The sequence below is a fragment of the Corylus avellana genome, chromosome 8 (genome assembly GCF_965113065.1).
Source record: "Corylus avellana chromosome 8, dhCorAvel1.hap1.2, whole genome shotgun sequence".
NCBI lineage: Eukaryota > Viridiplantae > Streptophyta > Magnoliopsida > Fagales > Betulaceae > Corylus > Corylus avellana.
In genome coordinates, this window is record NC_142497.1 from 6,507,452 (window position 1) to 6,527,799 (window position 20,348).

At 35.6% G+C, this 20,348-nt stretch overlaps 3 protein-coding genes and 1 pseudogene across 3 annotated transcripts; all 4 read left to right on the forward strand.

Moving 5' to 3' along the window:
• Positions 1–3,388: 3,388 nt before the first annotated feature.
• Positions 3,389–4,120, forward strand: LOC132162819 (uncharacterized; annotated as a pseudogene).
• Positions 4,121–6,272: 2,152 nt separating this feature from the next.
• LOC132162816 (GDSL esterase/lipase At5g22810-like) lies at positions 6,273–10,309 on the forward strand. The gene is made up of 5 exons (XM_088519135.1): positions 6,273–6,525; positions 7,122–7,249; positions 7,530–7,763; positions 8,396–8,651; positions 10,116–10,309. Exons 1-5 carry the CDS (start codon positions 6,273–6,275, stop codon positions 10,307–10,309), a joined length of 1,065 nt encoding a protein of 354 aa, XP_088375261.1.
• A 1,207-nt stretch (positions 10,310–11,516) lies between these two features.
• On the forward strand, positions 11,517–13,093 carry LOC148584035 (uncharacterized). The gene is made up of 5 exons (XM_088519136.1): positions 11,517–11,594; positions 12,377–12,418; positions 12,519–12,645; positions 12,750–12,811; positions 12,928–13,093. The coding sequence occupies exons 1-5, from the start codon at positions 11,517–11,519 to the stop codon at positions 13,039–13,041; spliced, it is 423 nt and encodes a 140-aa protein (XP_088375262.1). The 3' UTR covers positions 13,042–13,093.
• Positions 13,094–15,195: 2,102 nt separating this feature from the next.
• Positions 15,196–19,367, forward strand: LOC132162818 (GDSL esterase/lipase At5g22810-like). The gene is made up of 5 exons (XM_088519235.1): positions 15,196–15,448; positions 16,037–16,164; positions 16,445–16,678; positions 17,311–17,566; positions 19,032–19,367. Exons 1-5 carry the CDS (start codon positions 15,196–15,198, stop codon positions 19,223–19,225), a joined length of 1,065 nt encoding a protein of 354 aa, XP_088375361.1. The 3' UTR covers positions 19,226–19,367.
• Positions 19,368–20,348: the final 981 nt, after the last annotated feature.

Here is a 20,348-nt window from a genome sequence, read left to right on the forward strand (position 1 = left end):
CAGTTTTGTGCAGTCCCTTGGAGAGGACCGCGTCATTTGTTTGGCCCATTTCCTACTTTGATCTGTTTTCTTGCAATGTTGATTTTCATTTTTGGGTTTGCTGTAAGGAAGCCCACCCATTTTCAATATTTTGATCAATTGTAACCCATTCTCTACTTGATTAGAAAGGAAAAAGAATAAAAGATTTTATTGCATTTTTTTAATGTGGGACAATAACCGTCCAACACAACTTGACCACATGCAGATTTTTTTTTTTTTACATGTATTCAAAAACTAATTACTAACATAAATGCTGTCAATTATTCTGACACAAGCACTCACCAAATGTAGCTTGAATTAATTTGGGCTTCGTTTGTTTCGGCGTAAAATGTTTTTTATCAGAAAATATTTTCAGCAAAAAACATTCTTGAAAATGATTTCATTGAAAATATTTCTTCGTGTTTGGCTTGGATAGAAAATCACATTTTTTGAATATATATATATATTTTTTTTCATTCAATCATATTAAAATTTAAATTACAATAATGTCCCAACCAGGTCTCGACATTGACATGGTCGGGTACTGCGAGTCTTGACCGGGTTCGATGAGGTTTCAATCGGGTCCCAATGGTGTCCCGACCAGGTCCCGACGAAGTTCCAATGGTGGCTTGGCCGAATCCTAGAGAATTCCAATCGTGTACCCACTGGGGTCCCGTACGGGTTCCCACAATGTCCCAACCTGGCCTCAGTGAAGTCCAAGCGGCGGCTCGGCTAAATCCCGAAAAGTTTCCAGTAGGGTCCTGACGGTGTCCCAGCGAGGGACCGATTGGCTCTCAGCTGTGTCCTAGTTGGGTCTCATTAGGTCCCAACCAAGTTCCGAAGAGTCCTGATGACGTCCTAGTGGGTTCCTTGCAACATTCCAGTTAGGTCTGTCGAATTAAGAATAAAATGCTCAAACTCGAAAAATAATATATGATTTAAAAAAAAAAAATGAAAATCATTTTACAGAAATTAAAGAGTCTTTTAATATTTTTTATTGACTATTATTTTTGGTCGCACCTAACACCTAAAAATACATAAAATATTTTTCAACAAAACATACTAAGAGCCTTAAGAAGTTCGTTCCTCCCATTTATAAAGCTTTCTCAACTTATGGGGATTAATTAGACCAGAGTATTGTGGATATTGATGCTTATTCATCAACCATCAGTCCACAATACAAAAAAGACAGAAGAGGGCCGAAGTTAATTGGAATTTTCTAGGGGTGGGCAAATTAACCGTTACCGTTTAACCGGCCGTTTACCGGCTTCGACCAAACCGATATAAACCGTAGCCGATATGCCGATATCCTTATCGGTTAAAAAAAGTATACCGGAATTCGGTCCGGTCCGGTCCGGTCCGGTTAAGCGGTTCTTATCGGTTAACCGGTTAACCGATAAGAAACCGGATTTTTTTTTTTTTTTTTTTTTTTTTTTTTTTTTTTTAAGTCTTAGTCCCAAAACGGCGCCGTTTAGTCTTTTAGAGAGGTTTCCAAATTCCCACAAGTGACACAGGTTTCCGAATTTGTGTAATGGTGTTGCCCATGACTTATTTTCCTTTTGCTAAGTGACTTTAATTAGTTAATACTTTGTTTATTATTCATTAATGAATTTTATTTTAATTTGGGTTTGGGTAGGTTTGATGTTTTTTTTTTAAGTGATGGCATTTGATGAGATTTCTTTGCCTTTGGTAAAAACATTTTTCATTAACTAGTTTTGCTAGTCTAATTAGCATTCATTATGTTAATTAGTCAATTTGCTTTGGAAAAATGTATTTTATAATATTAAAAAAAAAAAAAATTGAAGTGGATCAATATAAAAAAGCTTCAATTTTTAGCCCAAAAAACAAATATTTGGGTCCCAACAAAAAGTATTTGGTCCCTAAAACAACTCATTTTTAATAAATTATTTTATCCCAAGAAAAAGTATTTGGGCTCTCAAAAGTCAAAAAAACTCATTTTTGGTTTTTGGCCCAACAAAATAAATCAATATAAAGCTCTCGGTTAAATCGGTTAACCGGTTTAACCGGACCGTTTAACCGTGTACCGTTTTAACCGAAATTATCGGTTAAAATTCTTATTGGTTCGGTATCGGTTAATAAACCGTTTAACCGAAAATTATCGGTTAATAACCGATAAGGTCCTTAACCGGACCATTTTGACCGATACCCAGGCCTAGAATTTTCTAAACAATTAACCATTTCCTTTTTCATTTCTTTCCTGAACTCTCTCAAACAAAGGATTGCAATCATTTGTAATGTGGACACATGAATGATTTGAAAGAAAACATAATCAAATGAATATATAAAACAATAGCGGAATAAAATAAAATAAACATAAAGATTTTACATAATTCCGTCTATAACATAATAAAATTTTAAAAGCTACATCATACTCTTATTTAATTGATAAATTTATTCCTCTATTTCTTTTGTCATTATCTTCTGACATTAAAAGAAAATAAATACTTGCTTACAGTTTGTGTTATCTGCTTGGCTTATGCAGTCAGGACCAATTTTTTACCCATTGAGCAGAAAATATAAAAATAAAAAATGAGAAAGAAAATTAAAAAAACTGGGTCCGTTTGGGTTTACGAGGCAAGCTCAAAATTTTAAAATTTCTTTTAAATTATATTTTTTTAGAAAATAGTCTCAAAAATTAATTTTTTTACTGCTGCAAAGTCTTTTTTTTAGCTCAAAACTTTTTACCTTTTACTGACTTTGGCATCAAAAGTATTATATCGACAAACTCAACAAGCCTTTTTTTTCTCATGCTCATTCATTTTTCCTTTCAAAAGTAAAACCACCATTGAATTTATTTAAGCTTAATGATCATTGCACTCACTGGGGGAAGAATTTGATCCCAAGCAATTTGACTATTGCAACTTTTTTTTATTTTATTATTTTTTATTTTTATAAATCTATTACTTTTATTTAGTTTTAAATTTTTTTCTACTTTGCTTCTTATGACGAAGAACATACGTTTCAAAATTAAGACAAAAAAGTTTTTTTCTAAAAAATAAAATTGCTTGATCCATTCAACAAAAATCAGTAAATAATTTGAACATATTGATTTTTAGTGTGTTAAAAGTAAGTTGTGTATAACATTTTACAATTAAAAGGAGATTAGTGTCCAATTCAAAGTAACCAAAAAAGTATAATTTTATAAAAAATTCAATAAAATTCTTTTATTGGGAAAAAAAAAAAAAAAAACATGATTGGCTCTCTTCTTTTGGGTCAGACTTGACATTATGTCCCAATCATTCGAAGTCGATTAGTCTCCATCTTTTCCCTCCTAAAATCGAAACACGATGTTCCATATACGGGCAATCTGGCTTTTTGGGTGAGGTGAGAAATTGAGAGAGAGAGAGAGATGGACAACCGCCCAACTGCGCTGAAGCTGTTGTGCGCACACCTGAAGGACGCGACAAAAGGGGCGCCGCAGAACGCTATGACTCTAGGTGGCATCCTCTTCCAACGCACCTGGTTACAGTTTCTCTCTCTCTCTCTCTCTTGTTTTCCTAAAACACCCTTCCCATTTTACTATGCAATTCTCTATTCCGAATCAATTTCTGTATCTCAGGGAGTTTTGGTCTCAGCCCCTATGAAAACAACAACGTAGAAGCGCCGTTGCTTCTCGAGAACAGCACCGGTGTCGTCAAGCTCTCCCTCAACTCTGCCGACTTCCGTCTGCGCCCTTGGAAGACCGGTACCAAAATTTTCACTCTCCGGCGGCGTATTATAGCATTTCTGAGAAATAGCTGCTAAATTTGATTGTTTTTCTCACCCTCTCTATGTTTCTTTGTACTACAGGGATGTGTGTGATGGTTATTGGAGGATAAAGTGCAGGTGCAGTTGAGCCCCCAGTGATCAAGGTACAAAGTTGTTTGCTCATTGTTGGATGAAAACAATTGAAGAATAGTGAAAGAGCAAAATTTTGAACAGAATTTTCACCGTTGCAAATATTTGGCCATTGTGTATTTGATATTAGGTGCACAAGATTGTTGATCTTTCAGCGAACCCAAATCGAGAGGTGATGTGGTATCTTGAAGTTATGGAGGCATACAAACTGTTCTACGGCCCCCTAGTTGAAGAACTTGTGTGATTTTGTCAGACCATCTCTCAGAGAGAGCAAGACTTTCAGTCAAGATTGATGCTTTTCGGCCAATCACTAAGAAGTCATCATAAATGAAGAGTGTGAAACATTTGGGATATTTCACTTCATTTATAATTTGACATGTAGAATTCTCTCAAACCTCAAAGGCCAAAGTTGTGTCGGTTTTCAAGTGTTCTAATACAAATTTGTAGTCTCCATTACAATGAAACGACAAACATGAGAGACTTAATTCTCACTCATTTCCTTTTTACAATGTTCTGATGTTCTGTGGTCTGTCAACAAGAAAGTGCAAAAAGTACAGAGTTGATGCAAGGTACTCAAAAGCTCAGAATGATATTTGCTTTTCGAGCATATTCCATCCCGAGAAACAAGTGTATTGCATTAAACAGGCAAATGTTTTGGATAATATGCATCTGGTTGCTTAAAAGATCCGCTTGACTTATACCAGCAAAACTAACAACGTAAAAGTGAGGCTGGGGGCATCGACCGATCATCGTTTTCTTGTACAAGGCATAAATTCGATCTCTTGCAATCTTGTCTTGACAGCTAAATTTCAATGTTCCTAGCAAAATTCATATAAAAATGTATTCCTCCTTGCAATATTTTTTACAAGAGTTTTCTCTGCAGTGATTGAACGGGGCCATACATCTCGAAAGTAGGACGCAGATGACAATATGAAAAATTTCAGTCCTTGAATGTCTATGCAGCATAACATCTGTGATCAAGGATTAGCACTCATGAATGATGTATTTATAAAATATGTATAAAAATAAGTTAATTGATATGTCATATTGACACATGAAATGGGCAGAGGCAAGTAGCAATGTGTTGGTATCCAGTCATGCCAATAGACGTATCAGAAAACACAGAGCAGCAAGAACATGATCAGGACTGTAAACTTGCAGAGCTGTTTTCAGATTAGTTTCTTGGATTTTACAGCAAGCTGGCCTCGGTAGGTCCCAACCAAATTCCGAGGAGTCCCGAAGATGTCCTAGCGGGGTCCTTGTGACATTCCGGTTAAGTTTGTCGAATTAAGAATAAAATGCTCAAACTTGAAAAATAATTTATGATTTTTTTTTTAAAAAAGAAAATCATTTTACGGAAATTAAAGAGTCTTTTAATATTTTTTGTTGACTATTATTTTTTGTCGCACCTAACACCTAAAAATACATAAAATATTTATCAAAAATCTTTTTTCAACCAAACATACTAAGAGCCTTAAGAAGTTCGTTCCTCTCATTTATAAAGCTTTCTCAACTTATGGGAATTAATTAGACCAGAGTATTGTGGATACTGATGCATGTTCGTCAATCATCTGTCCACAATACAAAAAAGAAAGAAGCGGGCCGAAGTTAATTCGAATTTTCTAAACAATTGACCATTTTTTTTTTTTTTTTTTCATTTCTTTCCTGAGCTCTCTCAAACAAAGGATTGCAATCATTTTGTAATGTGGACACATGAACGATTTGAAAGAAAACATAATCAAATGAATATATAAAACAATAGTAGAATAAAATAAAATAAACATATAGATTTTATAAAATTCCGTCTATAACATAATAAAATTTTAAAAGCTACTTTATACTCTTATTTAATTGATAATTTTACAATACAAAAGACTCTTATTTATAAGAGAATTGAGATAAATAATTATCAAACCTAATTTCAATTAATCCTATAAAATAGAAGTTGTCCAACAGCATTTTCTAAAAATTTTGTCATGTTTCTTGCAACATGAAATGACTTCTCAACCGACCATCTTTGTTTGCTTGGTGGTTAAAGTGTGTGTGATTAAAGTGTGTCATGTTTCTTGGAACATGCTCTCAACCAACCATCTTTATTTGGTTGGTGGTTAAAGTGTGTGTGATTAAAGTGCGTCATGTTTCTTGGAACATGCAGAGAGAGACTTCTCAACCGACCATCTTTGTTTTCTTGGAACATGCAGTGTCTTCTCAACCATCTTTGTTTGCATGGTGAGTAATGTGTGTTAAAATCAGAGGTTTAAAGGTTGGTCTCCAACCAGTTATTGCAGCCCTCCTTAAATTCCCACCTCCGTAACACACTACAACCCTCCTTAAATACCCAACTCCCTAACACACTACAACCAACTAAGATTATATATATATATATTATAATTATAATGGGAATTCCAAGATCTTTCGTGGCTTCCGTTCTTCTTCTGTTTCTTCGGCTATTTGTGGCCAATGGGCAATATGGTGATGGGCAGTATGGGCCTGCAATGTACTTCTTCGGGGACTCCGGCTTTGATGTCGGGAACAATAACCACCTCTTTACTCTTGTCAAATCAAATTTCCCGCCGTATGGTCGAGACTTTCCGACCAAACAACCAACCGGGAGGTTCTGCAATGGAAAGCTTGCCTGTGACTTCGCTGGTTCATCTTTCTCAAATTCCTCAATTCAAAGTTTCTCGCTCTATTTTTTTATTTTATTTTTATTTTTAATTTATTTGTTTATTATGATTTGCTTTATATCCGGGTATCCGGGGACTTGCCCTGACAAGTTTCTCAAGATACCGAGTGCAAAAAGCCCCTCCATCTAGATCTGGTAAACCTCAAGCTCTCACTCATAGGTGTTGCCCTAAGAAATTATTGATCAAAGGGGATGAAGCTAATTAGACCTAATGCTTGATGAAGTACCATGACCAAGTAGCTTACCACTCAAACCAACCAAAGACCAAACCACATTAAGAATAAGGGAGGCCGTACGTGGCACTCACTGATTTTCGAATATTCTTTTAATTTTTTTATTAAGTTAAATATGTGTAATTTTTGTTTAAAAATTAAGCCTAATCCTTCATTGCCCCCCAAAAATAAGAAATTCTAGTTGGGTCCCAAGATGAACCAACCCTTTGGGGTTAAAGTTTCTCTACTAATAGAAGTTTCTCTATTAATAATAATGCTTTCTACTGCTTCTTTAATGGAGTTCTCATTTGTGTGTTTTTTTATTTTTTTATGTTTTTTAATTACAGCTGAACGCCTAGAAATCCCTTATCCACAAGCTTATCTTAGCAGAGAAGCCAACGGAAATAACCTCTTGACCGGTGCAAACTTTGCTTCAGCTGCTTCTGGTTATTTTGATGCTACAGCCGAACTATATGTAAATACATTAACAAGAAAAAGAAATCTCTCTCATTCATATACATTAAATTATCATTTATTTCAAAAGTTTAAGTTGATAAAAATAGGTGAAATGCCCAACACATAAAATATTTAATTGAAACACAAACATGAATTCGAAGTCAGAGCCTAAACTCTTACTCTGATACAATGTTAAATAATTACTTATTCCAAAAGCTTAAGGAGGTAAAAATAAATAAATTTAATCATTTAATTTACATTCTAACAATATATATATGTTGTGAATTTTGGTGGTGTAGAATACGATCTCATTAAGTCAGCAGCTGGAGAACTACAGGGAGTACCAAAATAGGCTGGTGGAAATTGCAGGGAGATCAAATGCTTCAACAATAACATCTGATGCAGTCTACTATCTTAGTGCTGGGAGTAGTGACTTTCTTCAGAACTATTACATTGATCCTCTTCTTCAACTCGCCTTTACTTTTGATCGCTTCTCAGACATTCTCATGCAATCCTATACAAACTTCATCCAGGTCCTTCCTCATAGCAGTTCTCAAACATAGATTATAATTGCAATTTTTTAATTCATAAGATAGTAATTATAATTCAATGGGAATCCCCAATTGGTTGGGTACGCACTAGGGCATAGGTTCGAAATCCCCACACGAGTCTAATTAGTGTTAGCCAATTTGAGTTTTACTGATCTCTTAGAGGGATTAGGTAAAGCTATGACTCAACTGGGCTCGATGCGGTTTCTATGGTTTCTCATTGTTTACACCCCTCCCGTCGTTGGTTCCCAGCGAGTACGAACTATAATGGTCACACCCAAATAGAATAGCCAAAGCTGGTCACCCATCCTATCCTTTTAATTAGAAAGAAAGATAGTAATTCAATATGCTAGACATATTTTACCCAAAATTGGCTTTGTTTGATATAATTTTTTTCTCCTCTATTTTATTTTCTTTGTTCCAAATAAAAAATGTTAACAAACACTCAAGTTTCTACTTTTATCTTTATATCTTTATGTCATATCATAACATTTCGATGTTAATCTATTACCACTAATAAATGGATTTTTATGTATGTTATTTGTAAGAAATAAGAAAATAAACAAATTCCTATGCATTCATTGACAAACAAATTAACATTTATTTATTTTTTACAGAGGTTATATGCGTTGGGAGCAAGGAGAGTTGGAGTGACAACACTGCCCCCAATGGGATGCCTGCCAGCAGCCATGACAATATTTGGTTTGGGTAGCAACGAGTGTCTAGAATGGTTAAACAATGATGCAATTTCCTTTAATGACAGGCTTAATGCCACATCTCGGAGGTTGCAAAATCAACTTTTTGGTCTCAAGTTGATTATCTTTGATATCTACCGACCTCTATACAATATTTCCACAAGTCCTACAGCATATGGTAAGTGGATTTGTTTTCTGGGTTGATGTAAGCATGCGATTGAATCGCAGGGAGTTAAATTTATTTTGGCAAATTGTAAAAAAGTTGTAGTTATAAGCCAAGTGAGAATGACCAAAAAAAAATTCCATACACTCTCTCTCTCTCTCTCTCTCTCTCTCTCTCATTTTTAGAGAGAGAACCTTCCAATCTTTTAGGGTTTGAGATTTTCTGCCTCCATGGTGAGACTCTTCCACCGCCTTGTGAGGCTGTTCTGGGGAAGGAGGGATCGCTTTCCTCCTCCCTCACGTTGTTCCTCCTCCTTTTTGCCTTTTTCTTCACTTTTTGTTCTTGCTTTTTTGCATTTCCCAATATCGCCCACCTCGATATGTTTTGACTACCACGTGCGTGCGTGTGGATCTTACTCGCTAAAGTGTGTTTCCTACGTGCCGGCCAGTGATGTCCGCCTTCCATGCCCCGGCCATTGCTGCTACTTGCTAGTTGTTTTGTTGTTGTTCTTTTTTTGTTGGATCCAAATTAGTTTTTATTGGTGCCTCTTTCACTTCAGCTTCATTATATTTGTTGTTACTATTTCCTAGCAGGAATTTGGGTAGAGTTGAAGGGTATTGCGACAGTCATGCCCCTGTTCGGGTTCCTTGGGGTTCGAATGGGGTTAAAGGGTATCGCAACAGTCATACCCCAACTTAAGTACTTTGTTTTTGTGCTAGTACTGCTTTATGCAGCCACTTCTGATAGGACCGTATCATTTTTGGATTCATTTTCTATTGTTTAATTGTTTTTTCTGCATTGTAATTTTCACTTGGGGTTTATTGTTGGGGAATCCACCCTTTTTGTTAAGTCTCACACTCTCTCTTCCTTTCAGATCGATCAAGAGTAGAAAAGACACTCCCTTGTAACATTTTCCTCAGTCAATTAGGGGAAGAGAAAAAAATGACAAAAAAAGAAGAAGAGTTAATTAAACAATTTGAACTAGACACCTAAAAGAAGTGCCTAGTCATTTTAGCATGGCGAAGCTGTGTTAGCCTTTACTACAACTCCGTTTGGTATGATTGAAAAGCGTGGTAAACTGAAAACATTTTTTAGTGACATAATAACCATTTTTAATCCCTTAAAATGGATTCTATTTTTTTAAACCCATAAACAATTTTTTGAGTTTCAACCTCTTTTTGCACGCATTCTATCTCGCAGTTCACTCTCCTCCACCGTCGGAAGTCTCATGGAGCCCCCACTAGAGTTTGCCACTGGCCATTTCCCGCTGCCATCACCAATTTTTCCTGCAAGCCAAACGCCAAAAATTGTTTTCATCTAATTTTTTTTCTTTCTAAAAAATCATTTTGACAAGCAGAAAATATTTTATGTCGAAACAAGGAGAGCCTAAAAGACTAAACCTTATTTTTTGGGATGAATTAAGAGACAAAGCTGATTGCATATTGATTGATTAATTTTCATAAATCTGGATGATTACAGGGTTTGCTGAGTCAAGGAAGGCTTGCTGTGGGACAGGTTTGCTAGAAACGTCAATTCTATGCAATCCGTTTTCTGTGGGGACGTGTGCTAATGCATCCGATTACGTCTTTTGGGACGGTTTCCATCCATCGGACGCTGCAAACAGATTTATTGCCGAATCTTTGCTCGAAAGCGGCATGCGGCTCATGAGCTAATCATACACCTGCGCGCATCTACCGTAACATTACTCTTCTTAATTTGCTCTTCAACCCAGATGTTGTTGACGGTTAATTTGGTTAATTTATTTATATTTCTTGTGGTTTTGTTTGTAATAATGGAATATGGAGGGAAGAAGATGGAGATTTCAATGATTAGATATAATTCTATTCAAGTAATGATAAATTTATTCCTGTATTTCTTTTGTCATTATCTTCTGACAATAAAAGAAAATAAATACTTGCTTACAGTTTGTGTTATCTGCTTGGCTTATGCAGTCCGGACCAATTTTGTACCCATTGAGCAGAAAATATAAAAACAAAAAATAAAAAATGAGAAAGAAAATTAAAAAAAACTGGGTGCATTTGGGTTTACGACGCAAGCTCAAAATTTTAAAATTTCTTCCAGATTATATTTTTTTAGAAAATAGTCTCTCAAAAATTAATTGTTTTACTGCTGCAAAGTCTTTCTTTTAGCTCAAAATTTTTTACTTTTTACTGACTTTGGCATCAAAAGTATTATATCGACAAACTCAACAAGCCTTTTTTTTTTTCATGCTCATTCATTTTTCCTTTTAAAAGTAAAACCACCATTGAATTTATTTATGCTTACTGATCATTGCACTTACTGGGGGCAAGAATTTAATCCCAAGCAATTTGACTATTACAATTTTTTTTTTTTTTATTAAAATCTATTACTTTTATTTAGTTTGAAATTTTTTCTACTTTGTTTCTTATGACGAAGAAGAACATACATTTTAAAATTAAGAGAAAAAGTTGTTTTCTAAAAAATAAAATTCCTTGATCCTTTAAACAAAAATCAGTAAATAATTTGAACATATTGATTTTTAGTGTCTTAAAAGTAAGCTGTGTACAGCATTTTACAATTAAAAGGAGATTAGTGTCCAATTCAAAGTAACCAAAAAAGTATAATTTTATAAAAATTCAATAAAATTCTTTTATTGCAAAAAAAAAAAAAAAAATACACAACATGATTGGCTCTCTTGTTTTGGGTCAGACTTGACATTATCTCCCAATCATTTGTAGTCTGGTTTTGATAGTTTGCATGTTTCTTTGCAAATTTCGAGCGACGTCGTTTAGTCTCCATCATTTCCCTCCCAAAATCAAAACGCGCTGTTACATATACTGGCAATCTGGCTCTTTGGGTGAGGCGAGAGGTGAGAGAGAGAGAGAGAGAGAGAGAGAGATGGACGACAGCCTAGCAGCGCTAAAGCTGCTGTGCCCTCAGCTGAAGGATGCGACAAAAAGGGCGCCGCAGAACGCTATGACTTGTTGATATTTGTGACTTGAATAAGACAAGTCAATACACGTGGGGCCCATTGCAAGTTGCTGTTCAGCCTAGGAATACTTCTCCTTGTTGGATTCCTTATGTGGTGTCGTGCCTTTACACACCGACTTTGAGTCCTTGCCTTGGGAGGTTTTGGAGTACTTCTCTAACTTGTACTAGGAGTACTATTCTGACTTGGAGTTGGAGTCTTTGCCCAATATATAATGGCATGGTGCTGTGCGGCAAAGTGTAGAGCAAAAAGAAAGATAATATTTGCTTGTGTTCTAGTGTGCCAAAAACGTGAAGCGACAAAGGGAGGAGAAAAAAAGAGAGAATTTGAGAGAAGGAGGTACAAGGGCAGCAATGGTGTTTTCTTCTTGGTGGTTTTTGGAGGAGCCAAAAACAAGTGATTAGAAGAAAAAAGGTGCTGCAGAGTGAGAGAAGAAAATAGAGATCAGCCGCCATCCGTTCCAGCAAAAGAAGAGTTTGTACATCTGTCTTTTGTATTCTATTTTGGGAATAATCTTTCTTGTGTAATAGTGAGATTTGGGTGTATTGGGGCTTTGGGATCTGAGTGATTTTCTCTCTACTATTTTTGTACTCCATCTTTTGATAGTGAATTTTCTCCGGGTCGTCTCCGCCAGTGGATGTAGGCTTGTTAAGCCGAACCACTTAAATCTTTGTGTCGTGTGTGATTTGATTGCCTAATCTTTGTTATTCCGCATTCTTCTTATTTTTCGCATCTCACGGGTCTTGGGAAATAGGATTAATTTCCTAACATGACTCTCGGTGGCGTCCTCTTCCAACGCGCCTGGTTACAGGTTCTCGCTCTCTCTCTCTCTCTCTCTCTCTTGTTTTCCCAAAACACCTTTCCCATTTTACTATGCAATTCTCTATTCCGAATCAATTTCAGTATCTCAGGGCGTTTTGGTCTCAGCCCCCGAGGAAAACAACAACGTAGAAGAGCCGTTGCTTCTTGAGAATAGCACCGGTGTCGTCAAGCTCTCCCTCAACTCTGCCGACTTCCGTCTGCGCCCTTGGAAGACCGGTACCAAAATTTTCACTCTCCGGTGGCGTATTATAGCATTTCCGAGAAATAGCTGCTGAATTTGATTGTTTTTCTCACCCTCTCTATGTTTCTTTGTACTACAGGGATGTGTGTGATGGTTATTGGAGGATATAGTGCAGGTGCAGTTGAGCCCCCAGTGATCAAGGTACAAAGTTGTTTGCTCATTATTGGATGAAAACAATTGTAGAATAGTGAAAGAGCAAAATATTGAACAGAATTTTCACCGTTGCAAATATTTGGGCATTGTGTATTTGATATTAGGTTCACAAGATTGTTGATCTTTCAACGATCCCGGATCGAGAGGCGATGTGGAATCTTGAAGTTATGGAGGCATACAAACTGTTCTACGGCCCCCTAGTTGAAGAACTTGTGTGATTCTGTCAGACCATCTCTTAGAGAGAGCAACACTTTCAGTCAAGATTGATGCTTTTCGGCCAATCACTAAGAAGTCATCATAAATGAAGATTGTGAAACATTTGGGATATTTCGCTTCATTTATAATTTGACATGTAGAATTCTCTCAAACCTCAAAGTCCAAAGTTGTGTCGGTTTTCAAGTGTCCTAATACAAATTTGTAGTCTCTATTACAATGAAACGACAAACATGAGAGACTTAATTCTCACTCATTTCCTTTTTCCAATGTTCTGATTGTCTGTGGTCTGCCAACAAGAAAGTGCCAAAAGTGCAGAGTCGATTCAAGGTACACAAAAGCTCAGAATGATATTTGCTTTTCAAGCATATTCCATCCCGAGAAACTAGTGTATTGCATTAAACAGGCAAATGTTTTGGATAATATGAATCTGGTTGCTTAAAAGATCCGCTTGACTTCTACCTGCAAAACTAACAACGTAAAAGTGACGCCGGGGGCATCGACCGATCATCATTTTCATGTACGAGGCACAAATTCGATCTCTTGCAATATTGTATTGACAGCTAAATTTCAATGTTCCTAGCAGAATTTATGAAAAAATGTATTCCTCCTTGCAATATTTTTTACAAGAGTTTTCTCTGCTGTGATTGAACAGGGCCATACATCTCGAAAGTAGGACGCATATGGCGATACGAAAAATTTCATTCCTTGAAGGACTATGCAGCATTACATCTGTGATCAAGGTTTAGCACTAATGAATGATGTATTTATAAAACATGTATAAAAATAAGTTTAATTGATATGCCATATTGACACATGAAATGGGCAGAGGCAAGTAGCAATGTGTTGGTATCCAGTCATGCCAATAGACGTATCAGAAAACACAGAGCAGCAAGAACATGATCAGGACTGTAAACTTGCAGAGCTGTTTTCAGATTAGTTTCTTGGATTTTACAGCAAGTTGGCCTCGGTAGGTCCCAACCAAATTCCGAGGAGTCCCGAAGATGTCCTAGCGGGGTCCTTGTGACATTCCGGTCAAGTTTGTCGAATTAAGAATAAAATGCTCAAACTCGAAAAATAATTTATGATTTTTTTTTTAAAAAAAGAAAATCATTTTACGGAAATTAAAGAGTCTTTTAATATTTTTTGTTGACTATTATTTTTTGTCGCACCTAACACCTAAAAATACATAAAATATTTATCAAAAATCTTTTTTCAACCAAACATACTAAGAGCCTTAAGAAGTTCGTTCCTCTCATTTATAAAGCTTTCTCAACTTATGGGAATTAATTAGACCAGAGTATTGTGGATACTGATGCATGTTCGTCAATCATCTGTCCACAATACAAAAAAGAAAGAAGCGGGCCGAAGTTAAATCGAATTTTCTAAACAATTGACCATTTTTTTTTTTTCATTTCTTTCCTGAGCTCTCTCAAACAAAGGATTGCAATCATTTTGTAATGTGGACACATGAACGATTTGAAAGAAAACATAATCAAATGAATATATAAAACAATAGTAGAATAAAATAAAATAAACATATAGATTTTATAAAATTCCGTCTATAACATAATAAAATTTTAAAAGCTACTTTATACTCTTATTTAATTGATAATTTTACAATACAAAAGACTCTTATTTATAAGAGAATTGAGATAAATAATTATCAAACCTAATTTCAATTAATCCTATAAAATAGAAGTTGTCCAACAGCATTTTCTAAAAATTTTGTCATGTTTCTTGCAACATGAAATGACTTCTCAACCGACCATCTTTGTTTGCTTGGTGGTTAAAGTGTGTGTGATTAAAGTGTGTCATGTTTCTTGGAACATGCTCTCAACCAACCATCTTTATTTGGTTGGTGGTTAAAGTGTGTGTGATTAAAGTGCGTCATGTTTCTTGGAACATGCAGAGAGAGACTTCTCAACCGACCATCTTTGTTTTCTTGGAACATGCAGTGTCTTCTCAACCATCTTTGTTTGCATGGTGAGTAATGTGTGTTAAAATCAGAGGTTTAAAGGTTGGTCTCCAACCAGTTATTGCAGCCCTCCTTAAATTCCCACCTCCGTAACACACTACAACCCTCCTTAAATACCCAACTCCCTAACACACTACAACCAACTAAGATTATATATATATATATATATATTATAATTATAATGGGAATTCCAAGATCTTTCGTGGCTTCCGTTCTTCTTCTGTTTCTTCGGCTATTTGTGGCCAATGGGCAATATGGTGATGGGCAGTATGGGCCTGCAATGTACTTCTTCGGGGACTCCGGCTTTGATGTCGGGAACAATAACCACCTCTTTACTCTTGTCAAATCAAATTTCCCGCCGTATGGTCGAGACTTTCCGACCAAACAACCAACCGGGAGGTTCTGCAATGGAAAGCTTGCCTGTGACTTCGCTGGTTCATCTTTCTCAAATTCCTCAATTCAAAGTTTCTCGCTCTATTTTTTTATTTTATTTTTATTTTTAATTTATTTGTTTATTATGATTTGCTTTATATCCGGGTATCCGGGGACTTGCCCTGACAAGTTTCTCGAGATACCAAGTGCAAAAAGCCCCTCCATCTAGATCGGGTAAACCTCAGGCTCTCACTCATAGGTGTTGCCCTAAGAAATTATTGATCAAAGGGGATGAAGCTAATTAGACCTAATGCTTGATGAAGTACCATGACCAAGTAGCTTACCACTCAAACCAACCAAAGACCAAACCACATTAAGAATAAGGGAGGCCGTACGTGGCACTCACTGATTTTCGAATATTCTTTTAATTTTTTTATTAAGTTAAATATGTGTAATTTTTGTTTAAAAATTAAGCCTAATCCTTCATTGCCCCCCAAAAATAAGAAATTCTAGTTGGGTCCCAAGATGAACCAACCCTTTGGGGTTAAAGTTTCTCTACTAATAGAAGTTTCTCTATTAATAATAATGCTTTCTACTGCTTCTTTAATGGAGTTCTCATTTGTGTGTTTTTTTTTTTTTTTTAATTACAGCTGAACGCCTAGAAATCCCTTATCCACAAGCTTATCTTAGCAGAGAAGCCAACGGAAATAACCTCTTGACCGGTGCAAACTTTGCTTCAGCTGCTTCTGGTTATTTTGATGCTACAGCCGAACTATATGTAAATACATTAACAAGAAAAAGAAATCTCTCTCATTCATATACATTAAATTATCATTTATTTCAAAAGTTTAAGTTGATAAAAATAGGTGAAATGCCCAACACATAAAATATTTAATTGAAACACAAACATGAATTCGAAGTCAGAGCCTAAACTCTTACTCTGATACAATGTTAAATAATTACTTATTCCAAAAGCTTAAGGAGGTAAAAATAAATAAATTTAATCATTTAATTTACATTCTAACAATATATATATGTTGTGAATTTTGGTGGTGTAGAATACGATCTCATTAAGTCAGCAGCTGGAGAACTACAGGGAGTACCAAAATAGGCTGGTGGAAATTGCAGGGAGATCAAATGCTTCAACAATAACATCTGATGCAGTCTACTATCTTAGTGCTGGGAGTAGTGACTTTCTTCAGAACTATTACATTGATCCTCTTCTTCAACTCGCCTTTACTTTTGATCGCTTCTCAGACATTCTCATGCAATCCTATACAAACTTCATCCAGGTCCTTCCTCATAGCAGTTCTCAAACATAGATTATAATTGCAATTTTTTAATTCATAAGATAGTAATTATAATTCAATGGGAATCCCCAATTGGTTGGGTACGCACTAGGGCATAGGTTCGAAATCCCCACACGAGTCTAATTAGTGTTAGCCAATTTGAGTTTTACTGATCTCTTAGAGGGATTAGGTAAAGCTATGACTCAACTGGGCTCGATGCGGTTTCTATGGTTTCTCATTGTTTACACCCCTCCCGTCGTTGGTTCCCAGCGAGTACGAACTATAATGGTCACACCCAAATAGAATAGCCAAAGCTGGTCACCCATCCTATCCTTTTAATTAGAAAGAAAGATAGTAATTCAATATGCTAGACATATTTTACCCAAAATTGGCTTTGTTTGATAGAATTTTTTTCTCCTCTATTTTATTTTCTTTGTTCCAAATAAAAAATGTTAACAAACACTCAAGTTTCTACTTTTATCTTTATATCTTTATGTCATATCATAACATTTCGATGTTAATCTATTACCACTAATAAATGGATTTTTATGTATGTTATTTGTAAGAAATAAGAAAATAAACAAATTCCTATGCATTCATTGACAAACAAATTAACATTTATTTATTTTTTACAGAGGTTATATGCGTTGGGAGCAAGGAGAGTTGGAGTGACAACACTGCCCCCAATGGGATGCCTGCCAGCAGCCATGACAATATTTGGTTTGGGTAGCAACGAGTGTCTAGAATGGTTAAACAATGATGCAATTTCCTTTAATGACAGGCTTAATGCCACATCTCGGAGGTTGCAAAATCAACTTTTTGGTCTCAAGTTGATTATCTTTGATATCTACCGACCTCTATACAATATTTCCACAAGTCCTACAGCATATGGTAAGTGGATTTGTTTTCTGGGTTGATGTAAGCATGCGATTGAATCGCAGGGAGTTAAATTTATTTTGGCAAATTGTAAAAAAGTTGTAGTTATAAGCCAAGTGAGAATGACCAAAAAAAAATTCCATACACTCTCTCTCTCTCTCTCTCTCTCTCTCTCTCATTTTTAGAGAGAGAACCTTCCAATCTTTTAGGGTTTGAGATTTTCTGCCTCCATGGTGAGACTCTTCCACCGCCTTGTGAGGCTGTTCTGGGGAAGGAGGGATCGCTTTCCTCCTCCCTCACGTTGTTCCTCCTCCTTTTTGCCTTTTTCTTCACTTTTTGTTCTTGCTTTTTTGCATTTCCCAATATCGCCCACCTCGATATGTTTTGACTACCACGTGCGTGCGTGTGGATCTTACTCGCTAAAGTGTGTTTCCTACGTGCCGGCCAGTGATGTCCGCCTTCCATGCCCCGGCCATTGCTGCTACTTGCTAGTTGTTTTGTTGTTGTTCTTTTTTTGTTGGATCCAAATTAGTTTTTATTGGTGCCTCTTTCACTTCAGCTTCATTATATTTGTTGTTACTATTTCCTAGCAGGAATTTGGGTAGAGTTGAAGGGTATTGCGACAGTCATGCCCCTGTTCGGGTTCCTTGGGGTTCGAATGGGGTTAAAGGGTATCGCAACAGTCATACCCCAACTTAAGTACTTTGTTTTTGTGCTAGTACTGCTTTATGCAGCCACTTCTGATAGGACCGTATCATTTTTGGATTCATTTTCTATTGTTTAATTGTTTTTTCTGCATTGTAATTTTCACTCGGGGTTTATTGTTGGAGAATCCACCCTTTTTGTTAAGTCTCACACTCTCTCTTCCTTTCAGATCGATCAAGAGTAGAAAAGACACTCCCTTGTAACATTTTCCTCAGTCAATTAGGGGAAGAGAAAAAAATGACAAAAAAAGAAGAAGAGTTAATTAAACAATTTGAACTAGACACCTAAAAGAAGTGCCTAGTCATTTTAGCATGGCGAAGCTGTGTTAGCCTTTACTACAACTCCGTTTGGTATGACTGAAAAGCGTGGTAAACTGAAAACATTTTTTAGTGACATAATAACCATTTTTTAATCCCTTAAAATGGATTCTATTTTTTTAAACCCATAAACAATTTTTTGAGTTTCAACCTCTTTTTGCACGCATTCTATCTCGCAGTTCACTCTCCTCCACCGTCGGAAGTCTCAAGGAGCCCCCACTAGAGTTTGCCACTGGCCATTTCCCGCTGCCATCACCAATTTTTCCTGCAAGCCAAACGCCAAAAATTGTTTTCATCTAATTTTTTTTCTTTCTAAAAAATCATTTTGACAAGCAGAAAATATTTTATGTCGAAACAAGGAGAGCCTAAAAGACTAAACCTTATTTTTTGGGATGAATTAAGAGACAAAGCTGATTGCATATTGATTGATTAATTTTCATAAATCTGGATGATTACAGGGTTTGCTGAGTCAAGGAAGGCTTGCTGTGGGACAGGTTTGCTAGAAACGTCAATTCTATGCAATCCGTTTTCTGTGGGGACGTGTGCTAATGCATCCGATTACGTCTTTTGGGACGGTTTCCATCCATCGGACGCTGCAAACAGATTTATTGCCGAATCTTTGCTCGAAAGCGGCATGCGGCTCATGAGCTAATCATACACATGCGCGCATCTACCGTAACATTACTCTTCTTAATTTGCTCTTCAACCCAGATGTTGTTGACGGTTAATTTGGTTAATTTATTTATATTTCTTGTGGTTTTGTTTGTAATAATGGAATATGGAGGGAAGAAGATGGAGATTTCAATGATTAGATATAATTCTATTCAAGTAATGATAAATTTATTCCTGTATTTCTTTTGTCATTATCTTCTGACAATAAAAGAAAATAAATACTTGCTTACAGTTTGTGTTATCTGCTTGGCTTATGCAGTCCGGACCAATTTTGTACCCATTGAGCAGAAAATATAAAAACAAAAAATAAAAAATGAGAAAGAAAATTAAAAAAAACTGGGTGCATTTGGGTTTACGACGCAAGCTCAAAATTTTAAAATTTCTTCCAGATTATATTTTTTTAGAAAATAGTCTCTCAAAAATTAATTGTTTTACTCCTGCAAAGTCTTTCTTTTAGCTCAAAATTTTTTACTTTTTACTGACTTTGGCATCAAAAGTATTATATCGACAAACTCAACAAGCCTTTTTTTTTTTCATGCTCATTCATTTTTCCTTTTAAAAGTAAAACCACCATTGAATTTATTTATGCTTACTGATCATTGCACTTACTGGGGGCAAGAATTTAATCCCAAGCAATTTGACTATTACAATTTTTTTTTTTTTTATTAAAATCTATTACTTTTATTTAGTTTGAAATTTTTTCTACTTTGTTTCTTATGACGAAGAAGAACATACATTTTAAAATTAAGAGAAAAAGTTGTTTTCTAAAAAATAAAATTCCTTGATCCTTTAAACAAAAATCAGTAAATAATTTGAACATATTGATTTTTAGTGTCTTAAAAGTAAGCTGTGTACAGCATTTTACAATTAAAAGGAGATTAGTGTCCAATTCAAAGTAACCAAAAAAGTATAATTTTATAAAAATTCAATAAAATTCTTTTATTGCAAAAAAAAAAAAAAAAATACACAACATGATTGGCTCTCTTGTTTTGGGTCAGACTTGACATTATCTCCCAATCATTTGTAGTCTGGTTTTGATAGTTTGCATGTTTCTTTGCAAATTTTGAGCGACGTCGTTTAGTCTCCATCATTTCCCTCCCAAA